Source organism: Echeneis naucrates, chromosome 5 (assembly GCF_900963305.1).
Source record: "Echeneis naucrates chromosome 5, fEcheNa1.1, whole genome shotgun sequence".
Taxonomy (NCBI): Eukaryota; Metazoa; Chordata; class Actinopteri; order Carangiformes; family Echeneidae; genus Echeneis; species Echeneis naucrates.
The window spans coordinates 4764106-4778510 of NC_042515.1; the positions used below are offsets into that span (position 1 = coordinate 4764106).

Genomic DNA, 14405 nt, shown 5'->3' on the forward strand with positions numbered 1-14405 from the left:
GGAATTTCTCCAGTGATTTCCTGACTTTAGCTTGAAATTATGAAGCAGGATTCAGGTTGAATCTCTCACAGTTGGCCTGCAGTGCGTTAGCTGAATTTCCTCCAGTGGCTGCTGATGCAGCTGCAGCCTATAAATAGGTCTGCCCCAGACGGGCAGCAGGAAGAGGGCTTTGGTTAACCCCTCAGACCCAGTCCTAATCTGACCCTGAGCATCACAAGAGAGTCCGCTCATCCGACTGGCCAACATGCAGGATGCGGCGCTCCATCCTTCTGTTGTTTTCTCATCTCCAGAGAAGCACAGGACCCGGATTTTGAGCGCCCTCAAACTCAGACCATTGTCAGCTACCTGTCGCAGATGCCTCTCTTGCCTGCCGGCTGCTCCCTCAGCCAATACGCACTATCTGCCACATTGCAGACAAGGGAGGTGCATTTGACGCTCTACCACCTATGCCTGTCTTTTCGTATCTCCCGATGACAGAGAGTTGGAGAGGTTTTTGCTGCCTTTGAGCCTCGTATGCATTGCATGGCCCGGATTCGACAAAGGAGTCCGTAGCAAAGCTCTGCTTCCCCCATGGTGCTTTTCCGCAATCAAAGCGTCGTCATCTCTCTCTTGGCCTTGCTCTTATATAGCCATTTTGGCACAGTTTGGTTCTCTTTTTAGTCTCTCACTCGCTCCGTGCTCACTGTTCTTATTCCTACCATAGTCAGTCATTTATTCCACAAACGGGTCCCCTTGTGGCCATAGGGAGAGTCGGTCAGATTTATCACACAGGGGTTTTCAGTTCAGCCTTAATTAAGAGTTGAAATCATTAAGGAGGGATAGATAAAGAGCAGGTGCCCCAGAGATGACCCATCTGAGGCAGAAATCCTCCTCTCTGGTCCTTGTGGCTTCCAGACAACCAGAAATCTGACACCTGCATTATCCAGCGGGTTTGTCGGGGGGTGGATGGAAGCGATTGTAATGCTTGTTGGATTAGATGGATTGTGAAAGAGGAGATGGTAGAAAATGTCTCCAACTCACCTCAGTACTTCGGGGCCAACAGAGAATTCTCCCATCGGCTTATGAAGCCTTGTAACTCTAAAGTCAACTCCCATGTGTTTGGACAGAGGGGAGGTGAGCTTCCTTGCAGGGATTTTAAACGCCTGTGCTTGGCGATATGTGTAAATAAGCACACTTGTGTCTTCTTCGTTTCCTCCAAATGACGCCTTTGAAACACTGATAATGTGAATATTTAGAGGCAGTCCTATGTATGACTGTGCATTTAATTAGAACTAATGATTGAAGAAATAAAATTAGGAAAAAAAAAACAAATTTAAAATTCCTTTTGAAGAGATAATCCACAAGCAATTGCATCCTTGTTCAGTGCATCTTCCGTGCTTTGCTTTTCCACTGCACTTTCAGGAAACCTCCTGGCAACTGGGCGCTGATATATTCCCCCTTTTTCTTTTTTTTGCCTAGATTGTGGTAATGTAGTTTGAATTGCTCTCAGTGGTATCCTTTGGAGGAGTGAATGACAGGATACATCCTGGAGACTATTACTGTACGTGTTTGGTTGTGTTTTTCAGAAAACTCCAGCATCCAAAGTGTCTGCTTCGGTGAAATAAAAGCTGCCATAATTCAAAGGTCATTGTATTTAGTCAAATTTAGCTCACAAACACACACACAACTCAGTCCTTTGGAAGGTTTGCATAATTTCCTGACCAAAAGGCCATCATGCCATCTGAACTAGACCTTTTTCTGTTTTTCTTTGCAGCAACACCCTCAATGTCTTTTTTTCCCCCTCATATAACAAAACTAAGTACTACAAACTGTTTTGGAATAAAATGTATAAACATGTTGTTGAGATATGCTAACAAGGTGAGTCACTGTTTGGTGCTAATGGGCTAAAATATCAAGATGTCAACCCGGAATTGATTAAATGCCTCTGTGCCAGATGTAAAATCACGCAGCCTCTTTGGCCTGGAGCGTTGAACACTTCAGCGGCTGCTTCAGGTCACGTGAAGGGATGCTGCTGATTTTGTCACGTGTCCTTGCCAACACGTGTGCACGTTCATGTAAATAAAAAAAAAAAAAAAAAAAAAACATCTTGGCTGTCCTGCAGCTTTTGCAATGATGAGTATCATGGTGTGACCCCCCCCACCAAACCCTCACTAACTATTCAGGTACTGACAGGGATGCCAACAGATATGTTTGTGAAGTTTGCAAATAGAAATGAGGAGAATTCCTTTGTAGAATAGAAAAGCATTTGACTGTGTCTCACAAGTGCTCTTGTGAGTCAAGTACCTGAAACTGAACCTTTCCGATGTCAATGTTTTGCTGCATAGTGTGTCATCATAAATGCTTCCTGCATGCTGAGCAAATCTGTAATGGATATCACTTTGTGTGATGTTTCATTATAAATCCACTTTAAGTGTACTGCCTAGCTGGGTAAATTACATCTGAAGAAGTTTGGTGTGGTATTCTTTTTCAGATCTGCACACACGTTTTCTCATACGACGTTATACCATGTCAGGCAGAAAAGTCTCTTGACTCCCGTCGGTGATGTTTTTAAAAGGTCCATTTCTGTAACTGCAATGGGAGGGCAAGTCAGGGTGGTTGGAAAGCACAATTTTCAAACACGGCTTTGCTTTTAGAAGCTGACCTTTTTCCCTGTTGCCTCTCCGTGTTCCGTTGCTCGGAACGAAGCCGCAGCGTTGTTCCCTGTCTTCACCCCCTGAACTCAAATTAAAAGTGAACAGATGGCCACAATGCTCTCAGGTCCTCAACAAGGATGCCAAAACTTCTTTACGCCTAATTGTGTCAAAACTAAAAAAAAAAAAAAAAAAAAAGCTAAAATCATATCCTCATGTGGAGGAATACTTTAACAAAAAACCTAACAACAAATCAAGCAAGGAAGCGTCTTGACCTTTAGTATTTTAAATCTGTTAAAACTCTTCCTATCATTAGGTGAAGTTCGACAGATTAACATCCTCGCCTCTCAAAGTTTGAACATTGTGGGCTCCCTGTGTAGCAGTATTTAGCAAGCTAAGCCTGAAGCAGTATGCTTTCCCTCCATCCAAGAGGCTATATGAGTTACCCCACATTCACGGGGAACAATATCAAATAACCGCAGAGAGACAATTTACCTCAGTCTCTCCATGAGGCCACGTATACATTACACATGGACTAATCATGAACTGCTTTGACGTTGTTTACCTCACAGAGGGGATTGGATGGGATCAGAAAGATAGAATCTTCCCTGGCAAAGGGAAGAAGGATCCCTGGCCCACCAGCAATTTCCTTCTTCAAAGCAGCATTAGTGGCACCATTAAAATCCTGTCACCCTTTTTTCCTTTATGGCTGTCTGTGGCTTCTGAAGAGACGAGAAATCACCGTCACTCAAATGCTAAGTGACTTTAACACTCCTGTGAATATTAGGAAGGAAAGAACTACTCCATCATCTACCATGCACAGAAAAAAAAAAAAGACGAGACCAGTGTTTTAAATATCGTATCCTCCTACCTCTGCAGTATCTCGTCATGAGCCATTACCTCTGCAGAAAGCAGACTGCTTGACACATACATAACACCTTCCCGCGTCAGTCTTCATTAAGACTTAACTGCATGTGCGCGAACATAAACCGGCAGCCGTCTGACTGTCTCGCTGATATTATCATGTCAGCGGGTTTTCAATCTCTCGCTTTAAGGCATCATAAGGAATGCGCTTATCATGGCTGCAAATGAATCAATGAGGTAATTGCAAGCAGGAGTACTATCTACACAACAGGGCCGCGAGACAACCGTTTGTGCGTAGGAGAAGCTCTCGGGGCAGAAAGATAGGCCCTGTCCCATCCATCATTAGAGGAATGATATTATTAAGGCTCTCTCTTTTTGCTTCACAGGTCACAGATGGAGGTACCATCAAGCAGAAAATCTTCACCTATGATGCTATGTTTAATACCAATTACTCTCACATGGAGGATTACCGCAGACGTGAAGACCTTGTGTACCAATCGACTGTCCGGTGAGCCTCAAAATTAATTAACTTTCATTTAAAGTGAGATTACTTCCTTGTTTAACTCTTCTTGTGTGTGTTTCTGGCGCTGCTTCTGCTCATTTGGCTTTGCAGCATCGGGGAATATACAAAGTCTAAACTCACTGTGTAATCAAATCAAACTCCTTCTCGATGCTTTGATAGCGGATGCACCGAGATGAACTCCTGTTCGATGCAACACAACTTCATTCCCAGCCATCTGTTGTTGGTCGGCCCAGGCCCGACTGGAACGACCGGGTGACGGGGTTCAGTGCGTTATTTCAGGACAGGAGGTGGTAGCAAACCTCCAATCAGCAACTCTGCTCAGGATAAAGAGTTCAGTGTGAAAGATTTAGCTAACATCTGGCCCGGCCCAGTTGCCTATTTCAGCCACGGCGGTGCAAACGCCCCCAGGTAGCACGGCCTGGCTCGGGAACTTTATCACACAGGTGAACGTGTGGAGAATTGCCTCAGCCCCGTCTCAAGTCTCAGCGATCTGATGTGTACATACCCCGCTGTGTGTGCATTAACAGGTTTTTACTGAGAGAGATAGAGAGGGCAGGGATTGGAGGAAGAGTGGAAAGAGGGTGGGGAGTCATCTGGCTCCAGTTGGCCTGATTACACGTTCAAGGCGTCCTGGGGGCCGTCTGCTTTTACCCCAGGCCCCAACAATATGGCTGGCAGCTGTCTGCCCCTTCTCCTCATTTCTTACTCCCTCTGCTCCGGTGCTCCTCCTACTGCAGATATCCCTTTGTGAGCGCTCAGCAGCACGCGACAAGCACTGGCCATACGTGGCACGACTACGACTCCCTTTTAGAACTGGAATGCATTACACTTTGCGTCCTTATTAATGCCATAATCCTGCTTTTATCATTCCTTTCCATCTCGTCTTTATCCGGCTGCTTTTCTGAGATTCGCCTCATGCACGTTTGTACCCCTTTGTATTTTTATCCCCTTCTCTTTTCCCATGTGTGCTGTGGCTGCCCAGCTGAGGATGATTTATCTGGACAATCCTACTACCCCTTTGGGAAAGCAGGCATCATCACAACGGGACGGCGTACATGCTCACACAATCGCAGACATGGAAATACGGATGCTCACACAAACATGGCCACCACACGCGCACACGCCTTCCCGTGCATGGACACATGCACACACACAAATGGGGAGTGGAAGTGAGTAAAAGACTGCCACAGCACACCGAAGGGAGGGAAGCGAGACGGGGGGGATTTCAAATGAACCAGAATGCCACCTGCACTGACCTGTATCCAGATCCGCATCAGAATGCTTAGCCTGTGTTAGTTAACCGGAGAAGAACGTGGAGCCCTGCCACAGTCACACCTCTACTCCAGTCAAGTTACAATCCCGCTTTCATGGTGTTACACAGAGGCTCAGCACAGCCAAGAAATGCAAAAGAAACCCCGCGTTTCTTTTCCCGTCATAATCTCTCAATGCCACTTAAGAATGCTAAATCTTGTGCACAAAGCCTTCGCAGTCTCACAAATCCACTTGTACGACCAGAATGAATGCTTCAGAATTCTGCATCTTTTATAAACTCGCAGCATTTATTTAGAAAACTATATTTTTGGCTTCCCACCTTTTTTTTTTTTTTTTTTTTTTTCCCTTCCAGTTTTTCTCCCAGCAGTGTGAGATTATCACGCTGTAATACAGTAACAATAATAGAGGTATTATTTCTCCATCCGTGCTGTCTTTCAGTTATTAGGCCGTTTCGGAAATGACACTGATATTGACTTCAATTAAGGCGACCTAGTCTTGTCTGGTTGTGACAGCTATTAGTCAGAATCTTTCAAAGGATGGAAGCAGCTGTTAGTTTCTTTATATTCCTGTGCCAACGTGTAGATTAGCAGATTTTACATGCTGCTGATGACACTTAAGGTTTTAAGGACCTTGCGTATTTAAGATCAAATCACAGGCCCAGGAATCTGCAGGTCTCTCCTTCAAAAGATCCTCAAACGCATCATAACAGATTAGATATTAGATATTGTTATATTTCTTCGTGTGAAGTGGCCGAAAACGAACTATTTCACATGCAGACAGTGATTGTGCGAGCGATCACTAAGTAGTGAGGTTCTGTTATAGCGCGGAACAACTTGCAGCTGATTGTAGTTGATGGCGGGACACTTTTGTATTATTTTACTGACGCTGATGCAGGAGACTGTTCACATCCTGCCTCCTGCTGATAGTCAACGCTGGTGTCTTTTCAACCAGCTACACGTCTTTTCTTTTGTTAAACAGGCAAAAGGATGCTTTGAGACATTTCAAGTCAGCCGATGGCAAACAACCTATTTTGTTTTACAGATGACTTATCTCTACCATTGGAACTAATGCTCTACCTGCCTTTGGCCTGTTGTCACCGCAGCATCTGCTGACAGCAATGATACTCTACACAAACAAATGTTTGTACGTGTGTGTGAGTGATATGGCTTATTATCCATGTTAATGATGTATGAAATCTCCCATATAACATTGACTTATCCAATACGGCTACAGCACGTAACTTTTTCTGCCGCCGTGGCCGATTGTGGAATGTTTTCGGGTCGTCTGTCCATCTGCCCACATGCAGCCGTCACATTCTTGTGAACAAGATGCCTCAGTAACGCCTCCTGGGACTTTCGCTCCAACGTTTACTTGGACTTTTAGATTAACTGACTGTGATTAAAACAAAATGAACCAAAGGAAAAAAAAAAAAAAACATAAAAAACTTTTCTGGCCTTCACTGAAGAACCGACACGCTAATTAACAGAAGCTAGTTGGCAAAGGCATGCAAGTATGACTCTGCAGTTCTAGTTTTTCTAATATTTTTTAGTTGAAATTAAACGTATCTGGATATGGAGAACAGTTGCTAAAGGCTTCTGTGACTCAGTCTCATTGAACAGCCTGATAATGCATTCCCCTTTAAAGTTTTTGAGAGGCTCATTTTTCTATGCTGAAGTTAAAGGTTCAGGGGTGGGACCTCACAGCTTTTAATCAATTTGGGAAGCGTACTTTTAGACCACAACCCCTTTCACACCGAGGCTTAAAAGTAGTATTATTGGATAGAAGATTTCAAGGGTAATGCCAAATTCCTGTGTTAGCTAAGCGTTGGGAAGAGGTGGTTTAGTCTTAAGCCTCAGTCGGGCCAGCTTGAGCTCCAGAACTTGCATATTTTACCTCTAATGAACCTTTGGCTGAACCTTGTAGAAGAAGGTTGTTGTGGCTGATGGCATAGAGTTCTGCTCTGGTTTATTTTTATTTTGTTTCGTTTTCGTTTGACAGAACTTTCAAAAGTTGCTGGTTAAAGGTCGAGGCCAAAAGTGGATGAGAATTTGGTAGTCAAATAGTTTTAGCGCTCTGTTTCTGACACTATTTGAAACCCATGAATTTTAAACTCACACTCAGACCTACAGACAATTTAGAGTCACCAAGTAACCCAAACATGATGTCTTGGCACGATGGGAGGAAGTGCCCGAACCGGAGTTCCCAGAAGAAACCCAGGCAGACATGGGGAGAACATCCAAACCGAACCGAACCACAATGCCGCCGTTCTAGAACCGGCTTAGAACAACAGTTTCATTCATTTCAGACAAGCTCCAAAACATTAATATGATAAAGCCCTCTAGTGTCCACAGTGATTGTACAAAGAGTCAGTCAGTCTTTGTCTCCTATTTTCAATCAAATAATTTCCTTCAGATTTAATGCTGTCAACATCGTGACCCTGCTCCTTTAACGTAATCCTGGTATTTTCATTTACAAGCCAATTAGCTCTGATGAATGTTGTTATCCAATCGTTGGTGCTCTCAAATAAAAGAACACTGTTTGTCATTCTAGAGAGTGGAGACAAATTACAAAACATTAGTTTAATTTGCATAGTATTCTTTGATATTTTCCATCTGTCGCCATCTCGCTCTCCTCCAACCCTGCGCCGCAAACGAAACAATGTGTACGACGTTCAAACCCACCGGTGCTGCCGAGTGCTGAACAATTTAATTGACATTGAGCACCGAAAAAAAAAATCTGTAGCAAAATTTTGTGCTTTGTTGACAAAGGGATGTGTCCCAAATGCCCATCGCCTCTAAATTGCTTTTTGTCTAGTGTGCATTACTGAGGGAGCCTGGCAGGTGAAGGTGATCGAAAAATAATCTGTTTGGCCTTAAAATTTCATAGACGAGGTGCCCATGGAGAAGTCTCTGGCCAAACCTCGGCCGGTGTGCTGCTAACGTTGGTCACTGCACAGTTGGGGGGGGGGGGTGTTAAAAATGTCATGTTAAAAATATCTTTCTTCAAGCACTTCCCTTCTCTTTCACTGAAGGTGATTTTGGCTTCTTGCATGAATAAGTGAGAATTTACTTTTTATTTGTGTGTCGTAATAGTGTTGTGATTGTATCTGGCGAAGGATGACAAAATATGGTTGCAAATTGTTTCCAAAGAAAATGAGATTAAGCAAAATCACATTTGTTGGGACTGACAGATTCTGTTAGTAATTCTCTTAGTTTATTTTTGTGGTGCAAAAAAAAAAAAAAAAAAAGTATTTGATGGTGTATAGTAATAAGTATTCTTACAGTGTACTAAGCAAATCCCCTTTCTTCAATCAGTCATGAATAATAACTCACACATGGCTTATTCAATTCTAATAGAATGGGCTCCAATCAGCACAAAGTGTTTTTGTGTGTTTTCTTTTCTTTTGGTAAAACCTCTCCTCTACTTTCTATCTTTCTTATTATCATAGAATTTGGATGGATTTGAATCCTTGAAAGCAGTGCTCAGGATACAAACAACAGAAAAAAGAAAGAAAAAAAAAAGACAAGAGAAATGAGCTACATCAGCCCTTACTGCAGTGTAACTAGCCAGCACAAAGCCAATCACACCTCTCTTGGCACTCAGAGAATCACAGCATTATCCACATGGTTTTCTTTCATGCTTTATTCCTCAAGGAAACATGGATGATTACACACCTCTCTTTGCATGTCCTCTAGGCAATTTGTCTGCGCTTTCCTGCCGAGTGTGTACTGGCTTACACACTCGGCCCACTCCTGACCCATTCACCCGTAACGCTCCAGTCCAGAACAAAAAAAAAAGAAAAAGAAAGTGTCTGACAATGTGCTCGTTAATTTGATGCAGAGATTGACGGGATGAGCTATCAAGACGGCAGCTCTGTCAAGGCTGCTCTTCTTTTCTCACTCTCCACTACGATGGCTGCATTTGCTTGCATTTGTAGGCAGGAGGGGTTCTGGAGAAAGGCCCGCGTAACAGGAAAGAGCTTTCAGATGCTACTCCTGAGGGACAATCGATCTCTCTTCGCAGTGTGCTGTTTTTGCAGCTCCTCCGTGGGGGCCCATTGCCATCGATCACCACCATGCATGTACTGGGTTTTGTTTTGTTTTGTTTTTTTGTTGTTGTTGTTTTTTTTTTCCTTTGGTTTACAACAGGGATTTGTTGTGTGTTTGATGTGCTGGACTGTCCAGTAAACTGTCTGTTTACTCACGTACGTATTCACTTGCTTGTTTATTTTACCTGTTTCACTTTGGTTCGGTTTTTTTTTGCCAGGCTGTGGAAAAAATTTCACTTTCAAAATCTATTTTTATCATTATTATCTTTTCTTTTTCTTTTTCCTGTAGCATACACTTTAAACATTGCTAACTAGCTTTGTATAACTCACTGATTAATGGGGTCCATAATTTCAGAAACAAAGTAAAGGACAAAAGAAAAGCAAATAGCGAAAACTCACACACACGCAAAAGATAAAACCTGAAGGCATGAGGGGAAGACTAATTAACTGGAGGTGTTCAAGGGCCCAGGAAGAAGGCTAAATTGAAGATACAGAGTGCATTGTCTGCTAAAAGGAGTACTGTGAATACAATGCACTCTTCACAACAGCAGACTGAAAATATGCACTCAAACTCCCGCAATAAATCCAGTGCTGCTATACTTTAGTTACACTAGGCAGGACTCAAAACAGCCATAAATGTTTGCTAAACAGTTGGTTTAAGTGCTCTCAAAACTGCAGTTTACTAAGGTGAAATCACATCGCGGAGAAGCTTATAGCACAGCTGATGTGAAAACAGGCTTTTAAGAGTAATTGGAGCAAAAAAAAAAAAAAAAAAACAACCACTACAAAAAACCTTACCTATTCATAAAATGTATTTGTACTGTGAGATGATCCCAAGATCTCAAACATCAGCTGGCCCATTAAGACGAGCAGTAAATAAAGAATAAAGGGTTACTGGATTTTCTCACCATCACATGTTCAGGGTTTTTTTTTTTTTTTTGTGATCAGATTCTGAGTGGACCGGCACCTCAATGTCAAAGATTGGAAGTGGCTCTGAAAAATTCAATCGCCCACGCTTAATATTTCATGGAAGCCTCGATGTGAAGACTACAACCTTTTCCTCGCCTAATTCTGACGTGACTCGCTGTCAAGAAGGAGGCAGCCACTCAGAAATGCTGCGGTCGGGGCTTTACTTTGTGGCCTCCTCACCCTCACCCTTTCTCCTGGCAGTGCTTGAATTATCTTGAATTATCTTATCTCCGGTCTCTTTTTTTCTCGTCCACCTGTCTGAGTGGCAATCCAAAAGAAAAAAAAAAATGCAGCATGTGGGATTGTGGGTAACGGGGACATCAGCGTTTACTATTTACCTCCACTGCTGCCACCAAGGAGAGATTCGCTGTGCTGCTCTCATCACTTTACTGGTTGGAGGAAAAGAAAAGAGAAAAAAAAAAAGACTTCCTTGTTTTACACTTATCCCTCGAGGAAGCGCTGATGGAGACAAGCTCCCTTTATTTCTGGAGGTGTTCACTCTTTTTCTTATGTACTTAGCGTTATAAAATATTTGTTTATAATTGGTTCATTCACTGAAACTTTACCCCCCTCCCCGTCTTCAGCTTGAAGCCCTCATGGGTAGGTCATGTTAGATCAATTTTACTCCCCCAGCTGTCCTGGTGGGTCAGTGCAGCAACCTTCTTCAATTAGCATTAAATTTTACCTTTTCAAATAATTGCAGGAGTAGAGAAATGTGTGTGTGTGTTTTTTTTTTTTTTGTTGTTTTTTTTTTTTGGTGGGGGGGCTTGTTTTCGGTGGTGAACTTTCCCAGCCCAGGCAACGTTCAGTGATACAATGATACAACGAAACAACCCAGAGGTACATTAAAAATTGAAAACACAAGTGTGGATTTCGACCTCATCTGCAACCCAAAAAAAAAAGAGCACGCCGCAAAATTTACTGCCAGTTCTGCTTTTCAGCGAAGGTTAAAGTGCTTCGCTTCAGGGCAGCTTAGAAATAGTTGTTACAGCAAAGAAAATAGATAAATAGATAGACAGATCGACGCTTTATTTTATCCACAAGGAAATTCTTTTGTTATAGCAGCATTAAAAAGGGATTCAGCATGTACAAATACACAAATTAATAGGAAGAACAGAAGAAAAGCCTACAATAATGAATAATATAAAATAAAAAAAGTGGACGAAAAAGAGGGCCAGTATAAATATGTGGTGAAAAATTTAAGACAGAACTAGAAAATCACTAGAATAGAAGGGTATATCTGCTGTATATGCTATACAGATGAAAATATGAACCCGTGTCCAGACCTATGTACATACATTATTCAGAGATGGCCAAAAATACAAAAATAAAGTAAAAATCCAACCAAAACCTAAAGCCACATGCACAGACATGTGTGCTGATGCTTATGCCAAGATAGGGAGGGAAGGATGTGTGCATATATATTGTACCACCGCTGTTGCAGCACAGATTTGACTGCTTTCCAAAAGAGTGATCTTTTCTCCTGAACTTACACACAAGCACACACACTAACACACATATAGCCGAACTCATTAAAGCCCGGGCGCTGTTAGGCACCCTGCCTCTGTTCCAACAAAGGTCCTGAAACACGCGGGCGGCAAGGACAATTGTTCCCGTTTTGTGGGAATAAATCACAGGGGCTAAATGTGACTAGTAGTGTCTCACTTTGATTATCGATGTTGACATATTAGCCGAGTGCAGAATACAGATTGTGCTCCTGAGTTCTTTCACAAAAAAAAAAAAAAAATGCCATCTGCTATCTCCGATTGAACAAGAACTATCAGAAAAAGTCCACGAAGGAGAAAAAAAAATGTTACAGTGTTTCTTAAGTGACTTCCTTTATGTATTCAGAAGCTCAAGTGTATAATCAGGTTGCATCAAATTAAAAAGATTCAGGTAGGAAATGAAACTAGACATTTTCTTCTTGTCATTACTTTATTATAAATCAAATGTTACCGACGCCCTCCTTAATGCTTTTATAGACCTTGGGAAGTTTGACTTGTGCAAAACAGCCCATTCACTCACTGTTTAATATTTATCATCAACAATGGGCATAAATTCAGATATCGTAGCTAAATCGTTGATCGTTTTTATTCAGACATTTATGATGAATTAATCATGCACTCATTGTTTTCTAAGACTTCATGAAAATGCAGTCGCTCACCATCTCTAAGAGTTCAACAAGTCAAAGCCCTGAAACATTCTTTTTTTCAATTATACAAGAGCCGCCCAAGTTTTCATGAATATTCTGAAATGGATCATAGTATCATGTGACGCATTATTCGACAAACCCTTAGTGCCCTAAAAACATCAGTTTACTTTGAGGCAAGCCAACAGTGTTTCTCTGTCTCTCTCGACCCAACCGGTCGAGGCAGATGCCCCCCCCCCCCCCCCGAGCCTGGTTCTGCCTGAGGTTTCTGCCTCTCGAAGGAAGTTTTTCCTCACCACTGTCACCAAGTGCTTGCTCATCGGGGGATCTGTTTGGTCACAGCTCCAAAAAGAGTTTTGTGTAGACCTGCTCTATATGTAAAGTGCCTTGATGTAACTTTGTTGTGATTTGGCGCTCTATAAATAAATCCTTTATAAGTCTTTTATTTTCTTACTTGTGCACTTCCTAATTGCATCAAGTTCACCATGCAACATTGTTGGGCCTCGTGGAGTAACTCTTGTGTTTTACAGGCTGCCGGAGGTGCGGATATCGGACAACGGGCCTTATGAATGCCACGTGGGCATCTATGACCGGGCAACGAGGGAGAAAGTTGTCCTGGCTTCAGGGAATGTTTTTCTTACCGTCATGTGTGAGTACCATCTCTGCACTCTATCTATCTACACTTTCAAAACTGAGGAAACATTTCTCAGCGATGTCTCGCGCGCAGTGTTCAATGTATGGTTAAAGCCCGGACACTGCGGGTGGACGCAGGCTACATGGAGAGGCACTGCTCAGAGTCAGACAGTAAGACGAAGATTGAAAAGCAGGATGTGGTGCAAGCCTGCAGGCAGGAGGCAAAGCCCGATGATCACAACCATAAAGAGTGAGGTTTTATGCCTGAGGTGCCTGAATGGAGATGTTTTAAAGCTGCTGCTGTTCGTTAAATATGCTGTTTTACTGCATGTAAGAAGGAATTTAAGTGGAAAAAAAAAAGTCAAACAAAGTTATGTATGTAATTGTTATTGAAATTCTTGTGCCATTGTTTATTAACTTGGCAGAACGGCGGCATAGTGGTTAGTGATGTTTCCCCACAATAAGAAGGTAGGGGTTCGGTTTCCAGGCCAGTTTGGATGTTCTCTGTCTGCGAGGGTTTCCTTCGAGTGCTCCTGTTTCCTCCCACCGTCCAAAGCCATCCTGTTTGGGTTAGATGGTGACTGAGTGTGAGTGTGAGTGGTTGTTGGTCTCTGTCTGTCTCTGTGTGTTGGCCCTGTGATGGACCGGCGACTTGTTCAGGGTGACCCCGCCCCTCGCCCAAGGTCAGCTGGGATTGACTCTGGTCCTCCCCGATGCTTATATCTACAGAGGGCAAGTTGGGATTTTCTGTTTTGTTTAATGGAGGTAGATACATCGGATCTCCACAGCAAGATTTTTTTTTTTCTATATTAGAGTGCTAGACCTATAACATTTGCCAGTACGGCAAAAAAAAAAAAAAAAATCAATACAAATAAAAATTACCTGCACACTGATGATCCCCGCTCTCCTCTTCAACCTTTCCCGTTTGCGCTATCGAAGTAGGAAAGACTCTGGCATGCTTATGCGGATGAAAACTGATGTTTAGTTCATACCAGTGATCAGATTCACACAAGCCTGGTGGATGTTTGGGAACACCCAGCAGCTTTTTCTGCCCCCTCATCAAGGAAAATGATGTGCTTCTCCGAGGTAAACAGGGAGAGATGTGAGGCAGCCAGTGGATTTATCACTGCAAGTCAGTGAATATCAAAGATATTTTTACTGCGAGGTGATTATTAGAGATTCAACCATAACTTCTTTTTAAGATTTTCCTGCTGCTCTAACTGACGTGACGTGTTAACGAACACGTCTCGCTCAAATTTCGCTCGACAGATAGGCCTTGGGCTAGGGAACAATTGATTAAATTTCAGTAGTGATCTG

The 14405-nt window shown here is 42.7% G+C and overlaps 1 protein-coding gene across 2 annotated transcripts in view; it reads left to right on the top strand.

Moving 5' to 3' along the window:
• igsf21a (immunoglobin superfamily, member 21a) overlaps positions 1-14405 on the top strand; it is a 148973-nt gene that overhangs the window by 78025 nt on the left and 56543 nt on the right. For both annotated transcript variants that reach the window (XM_029502707.1, XM_029502706.1), the window contains exons 3-4: positions 3881-4002; positions 12986-13104. In XM_029502707.1, coding sequence (XP_029358567.1) covers positions 3881-4002; positions 12986-13104 — 241 coding nt within the window. The remainder of the gene's footprint in view (positions 1-3880; positions 4003-12985; positions 13105-14405) is intronic.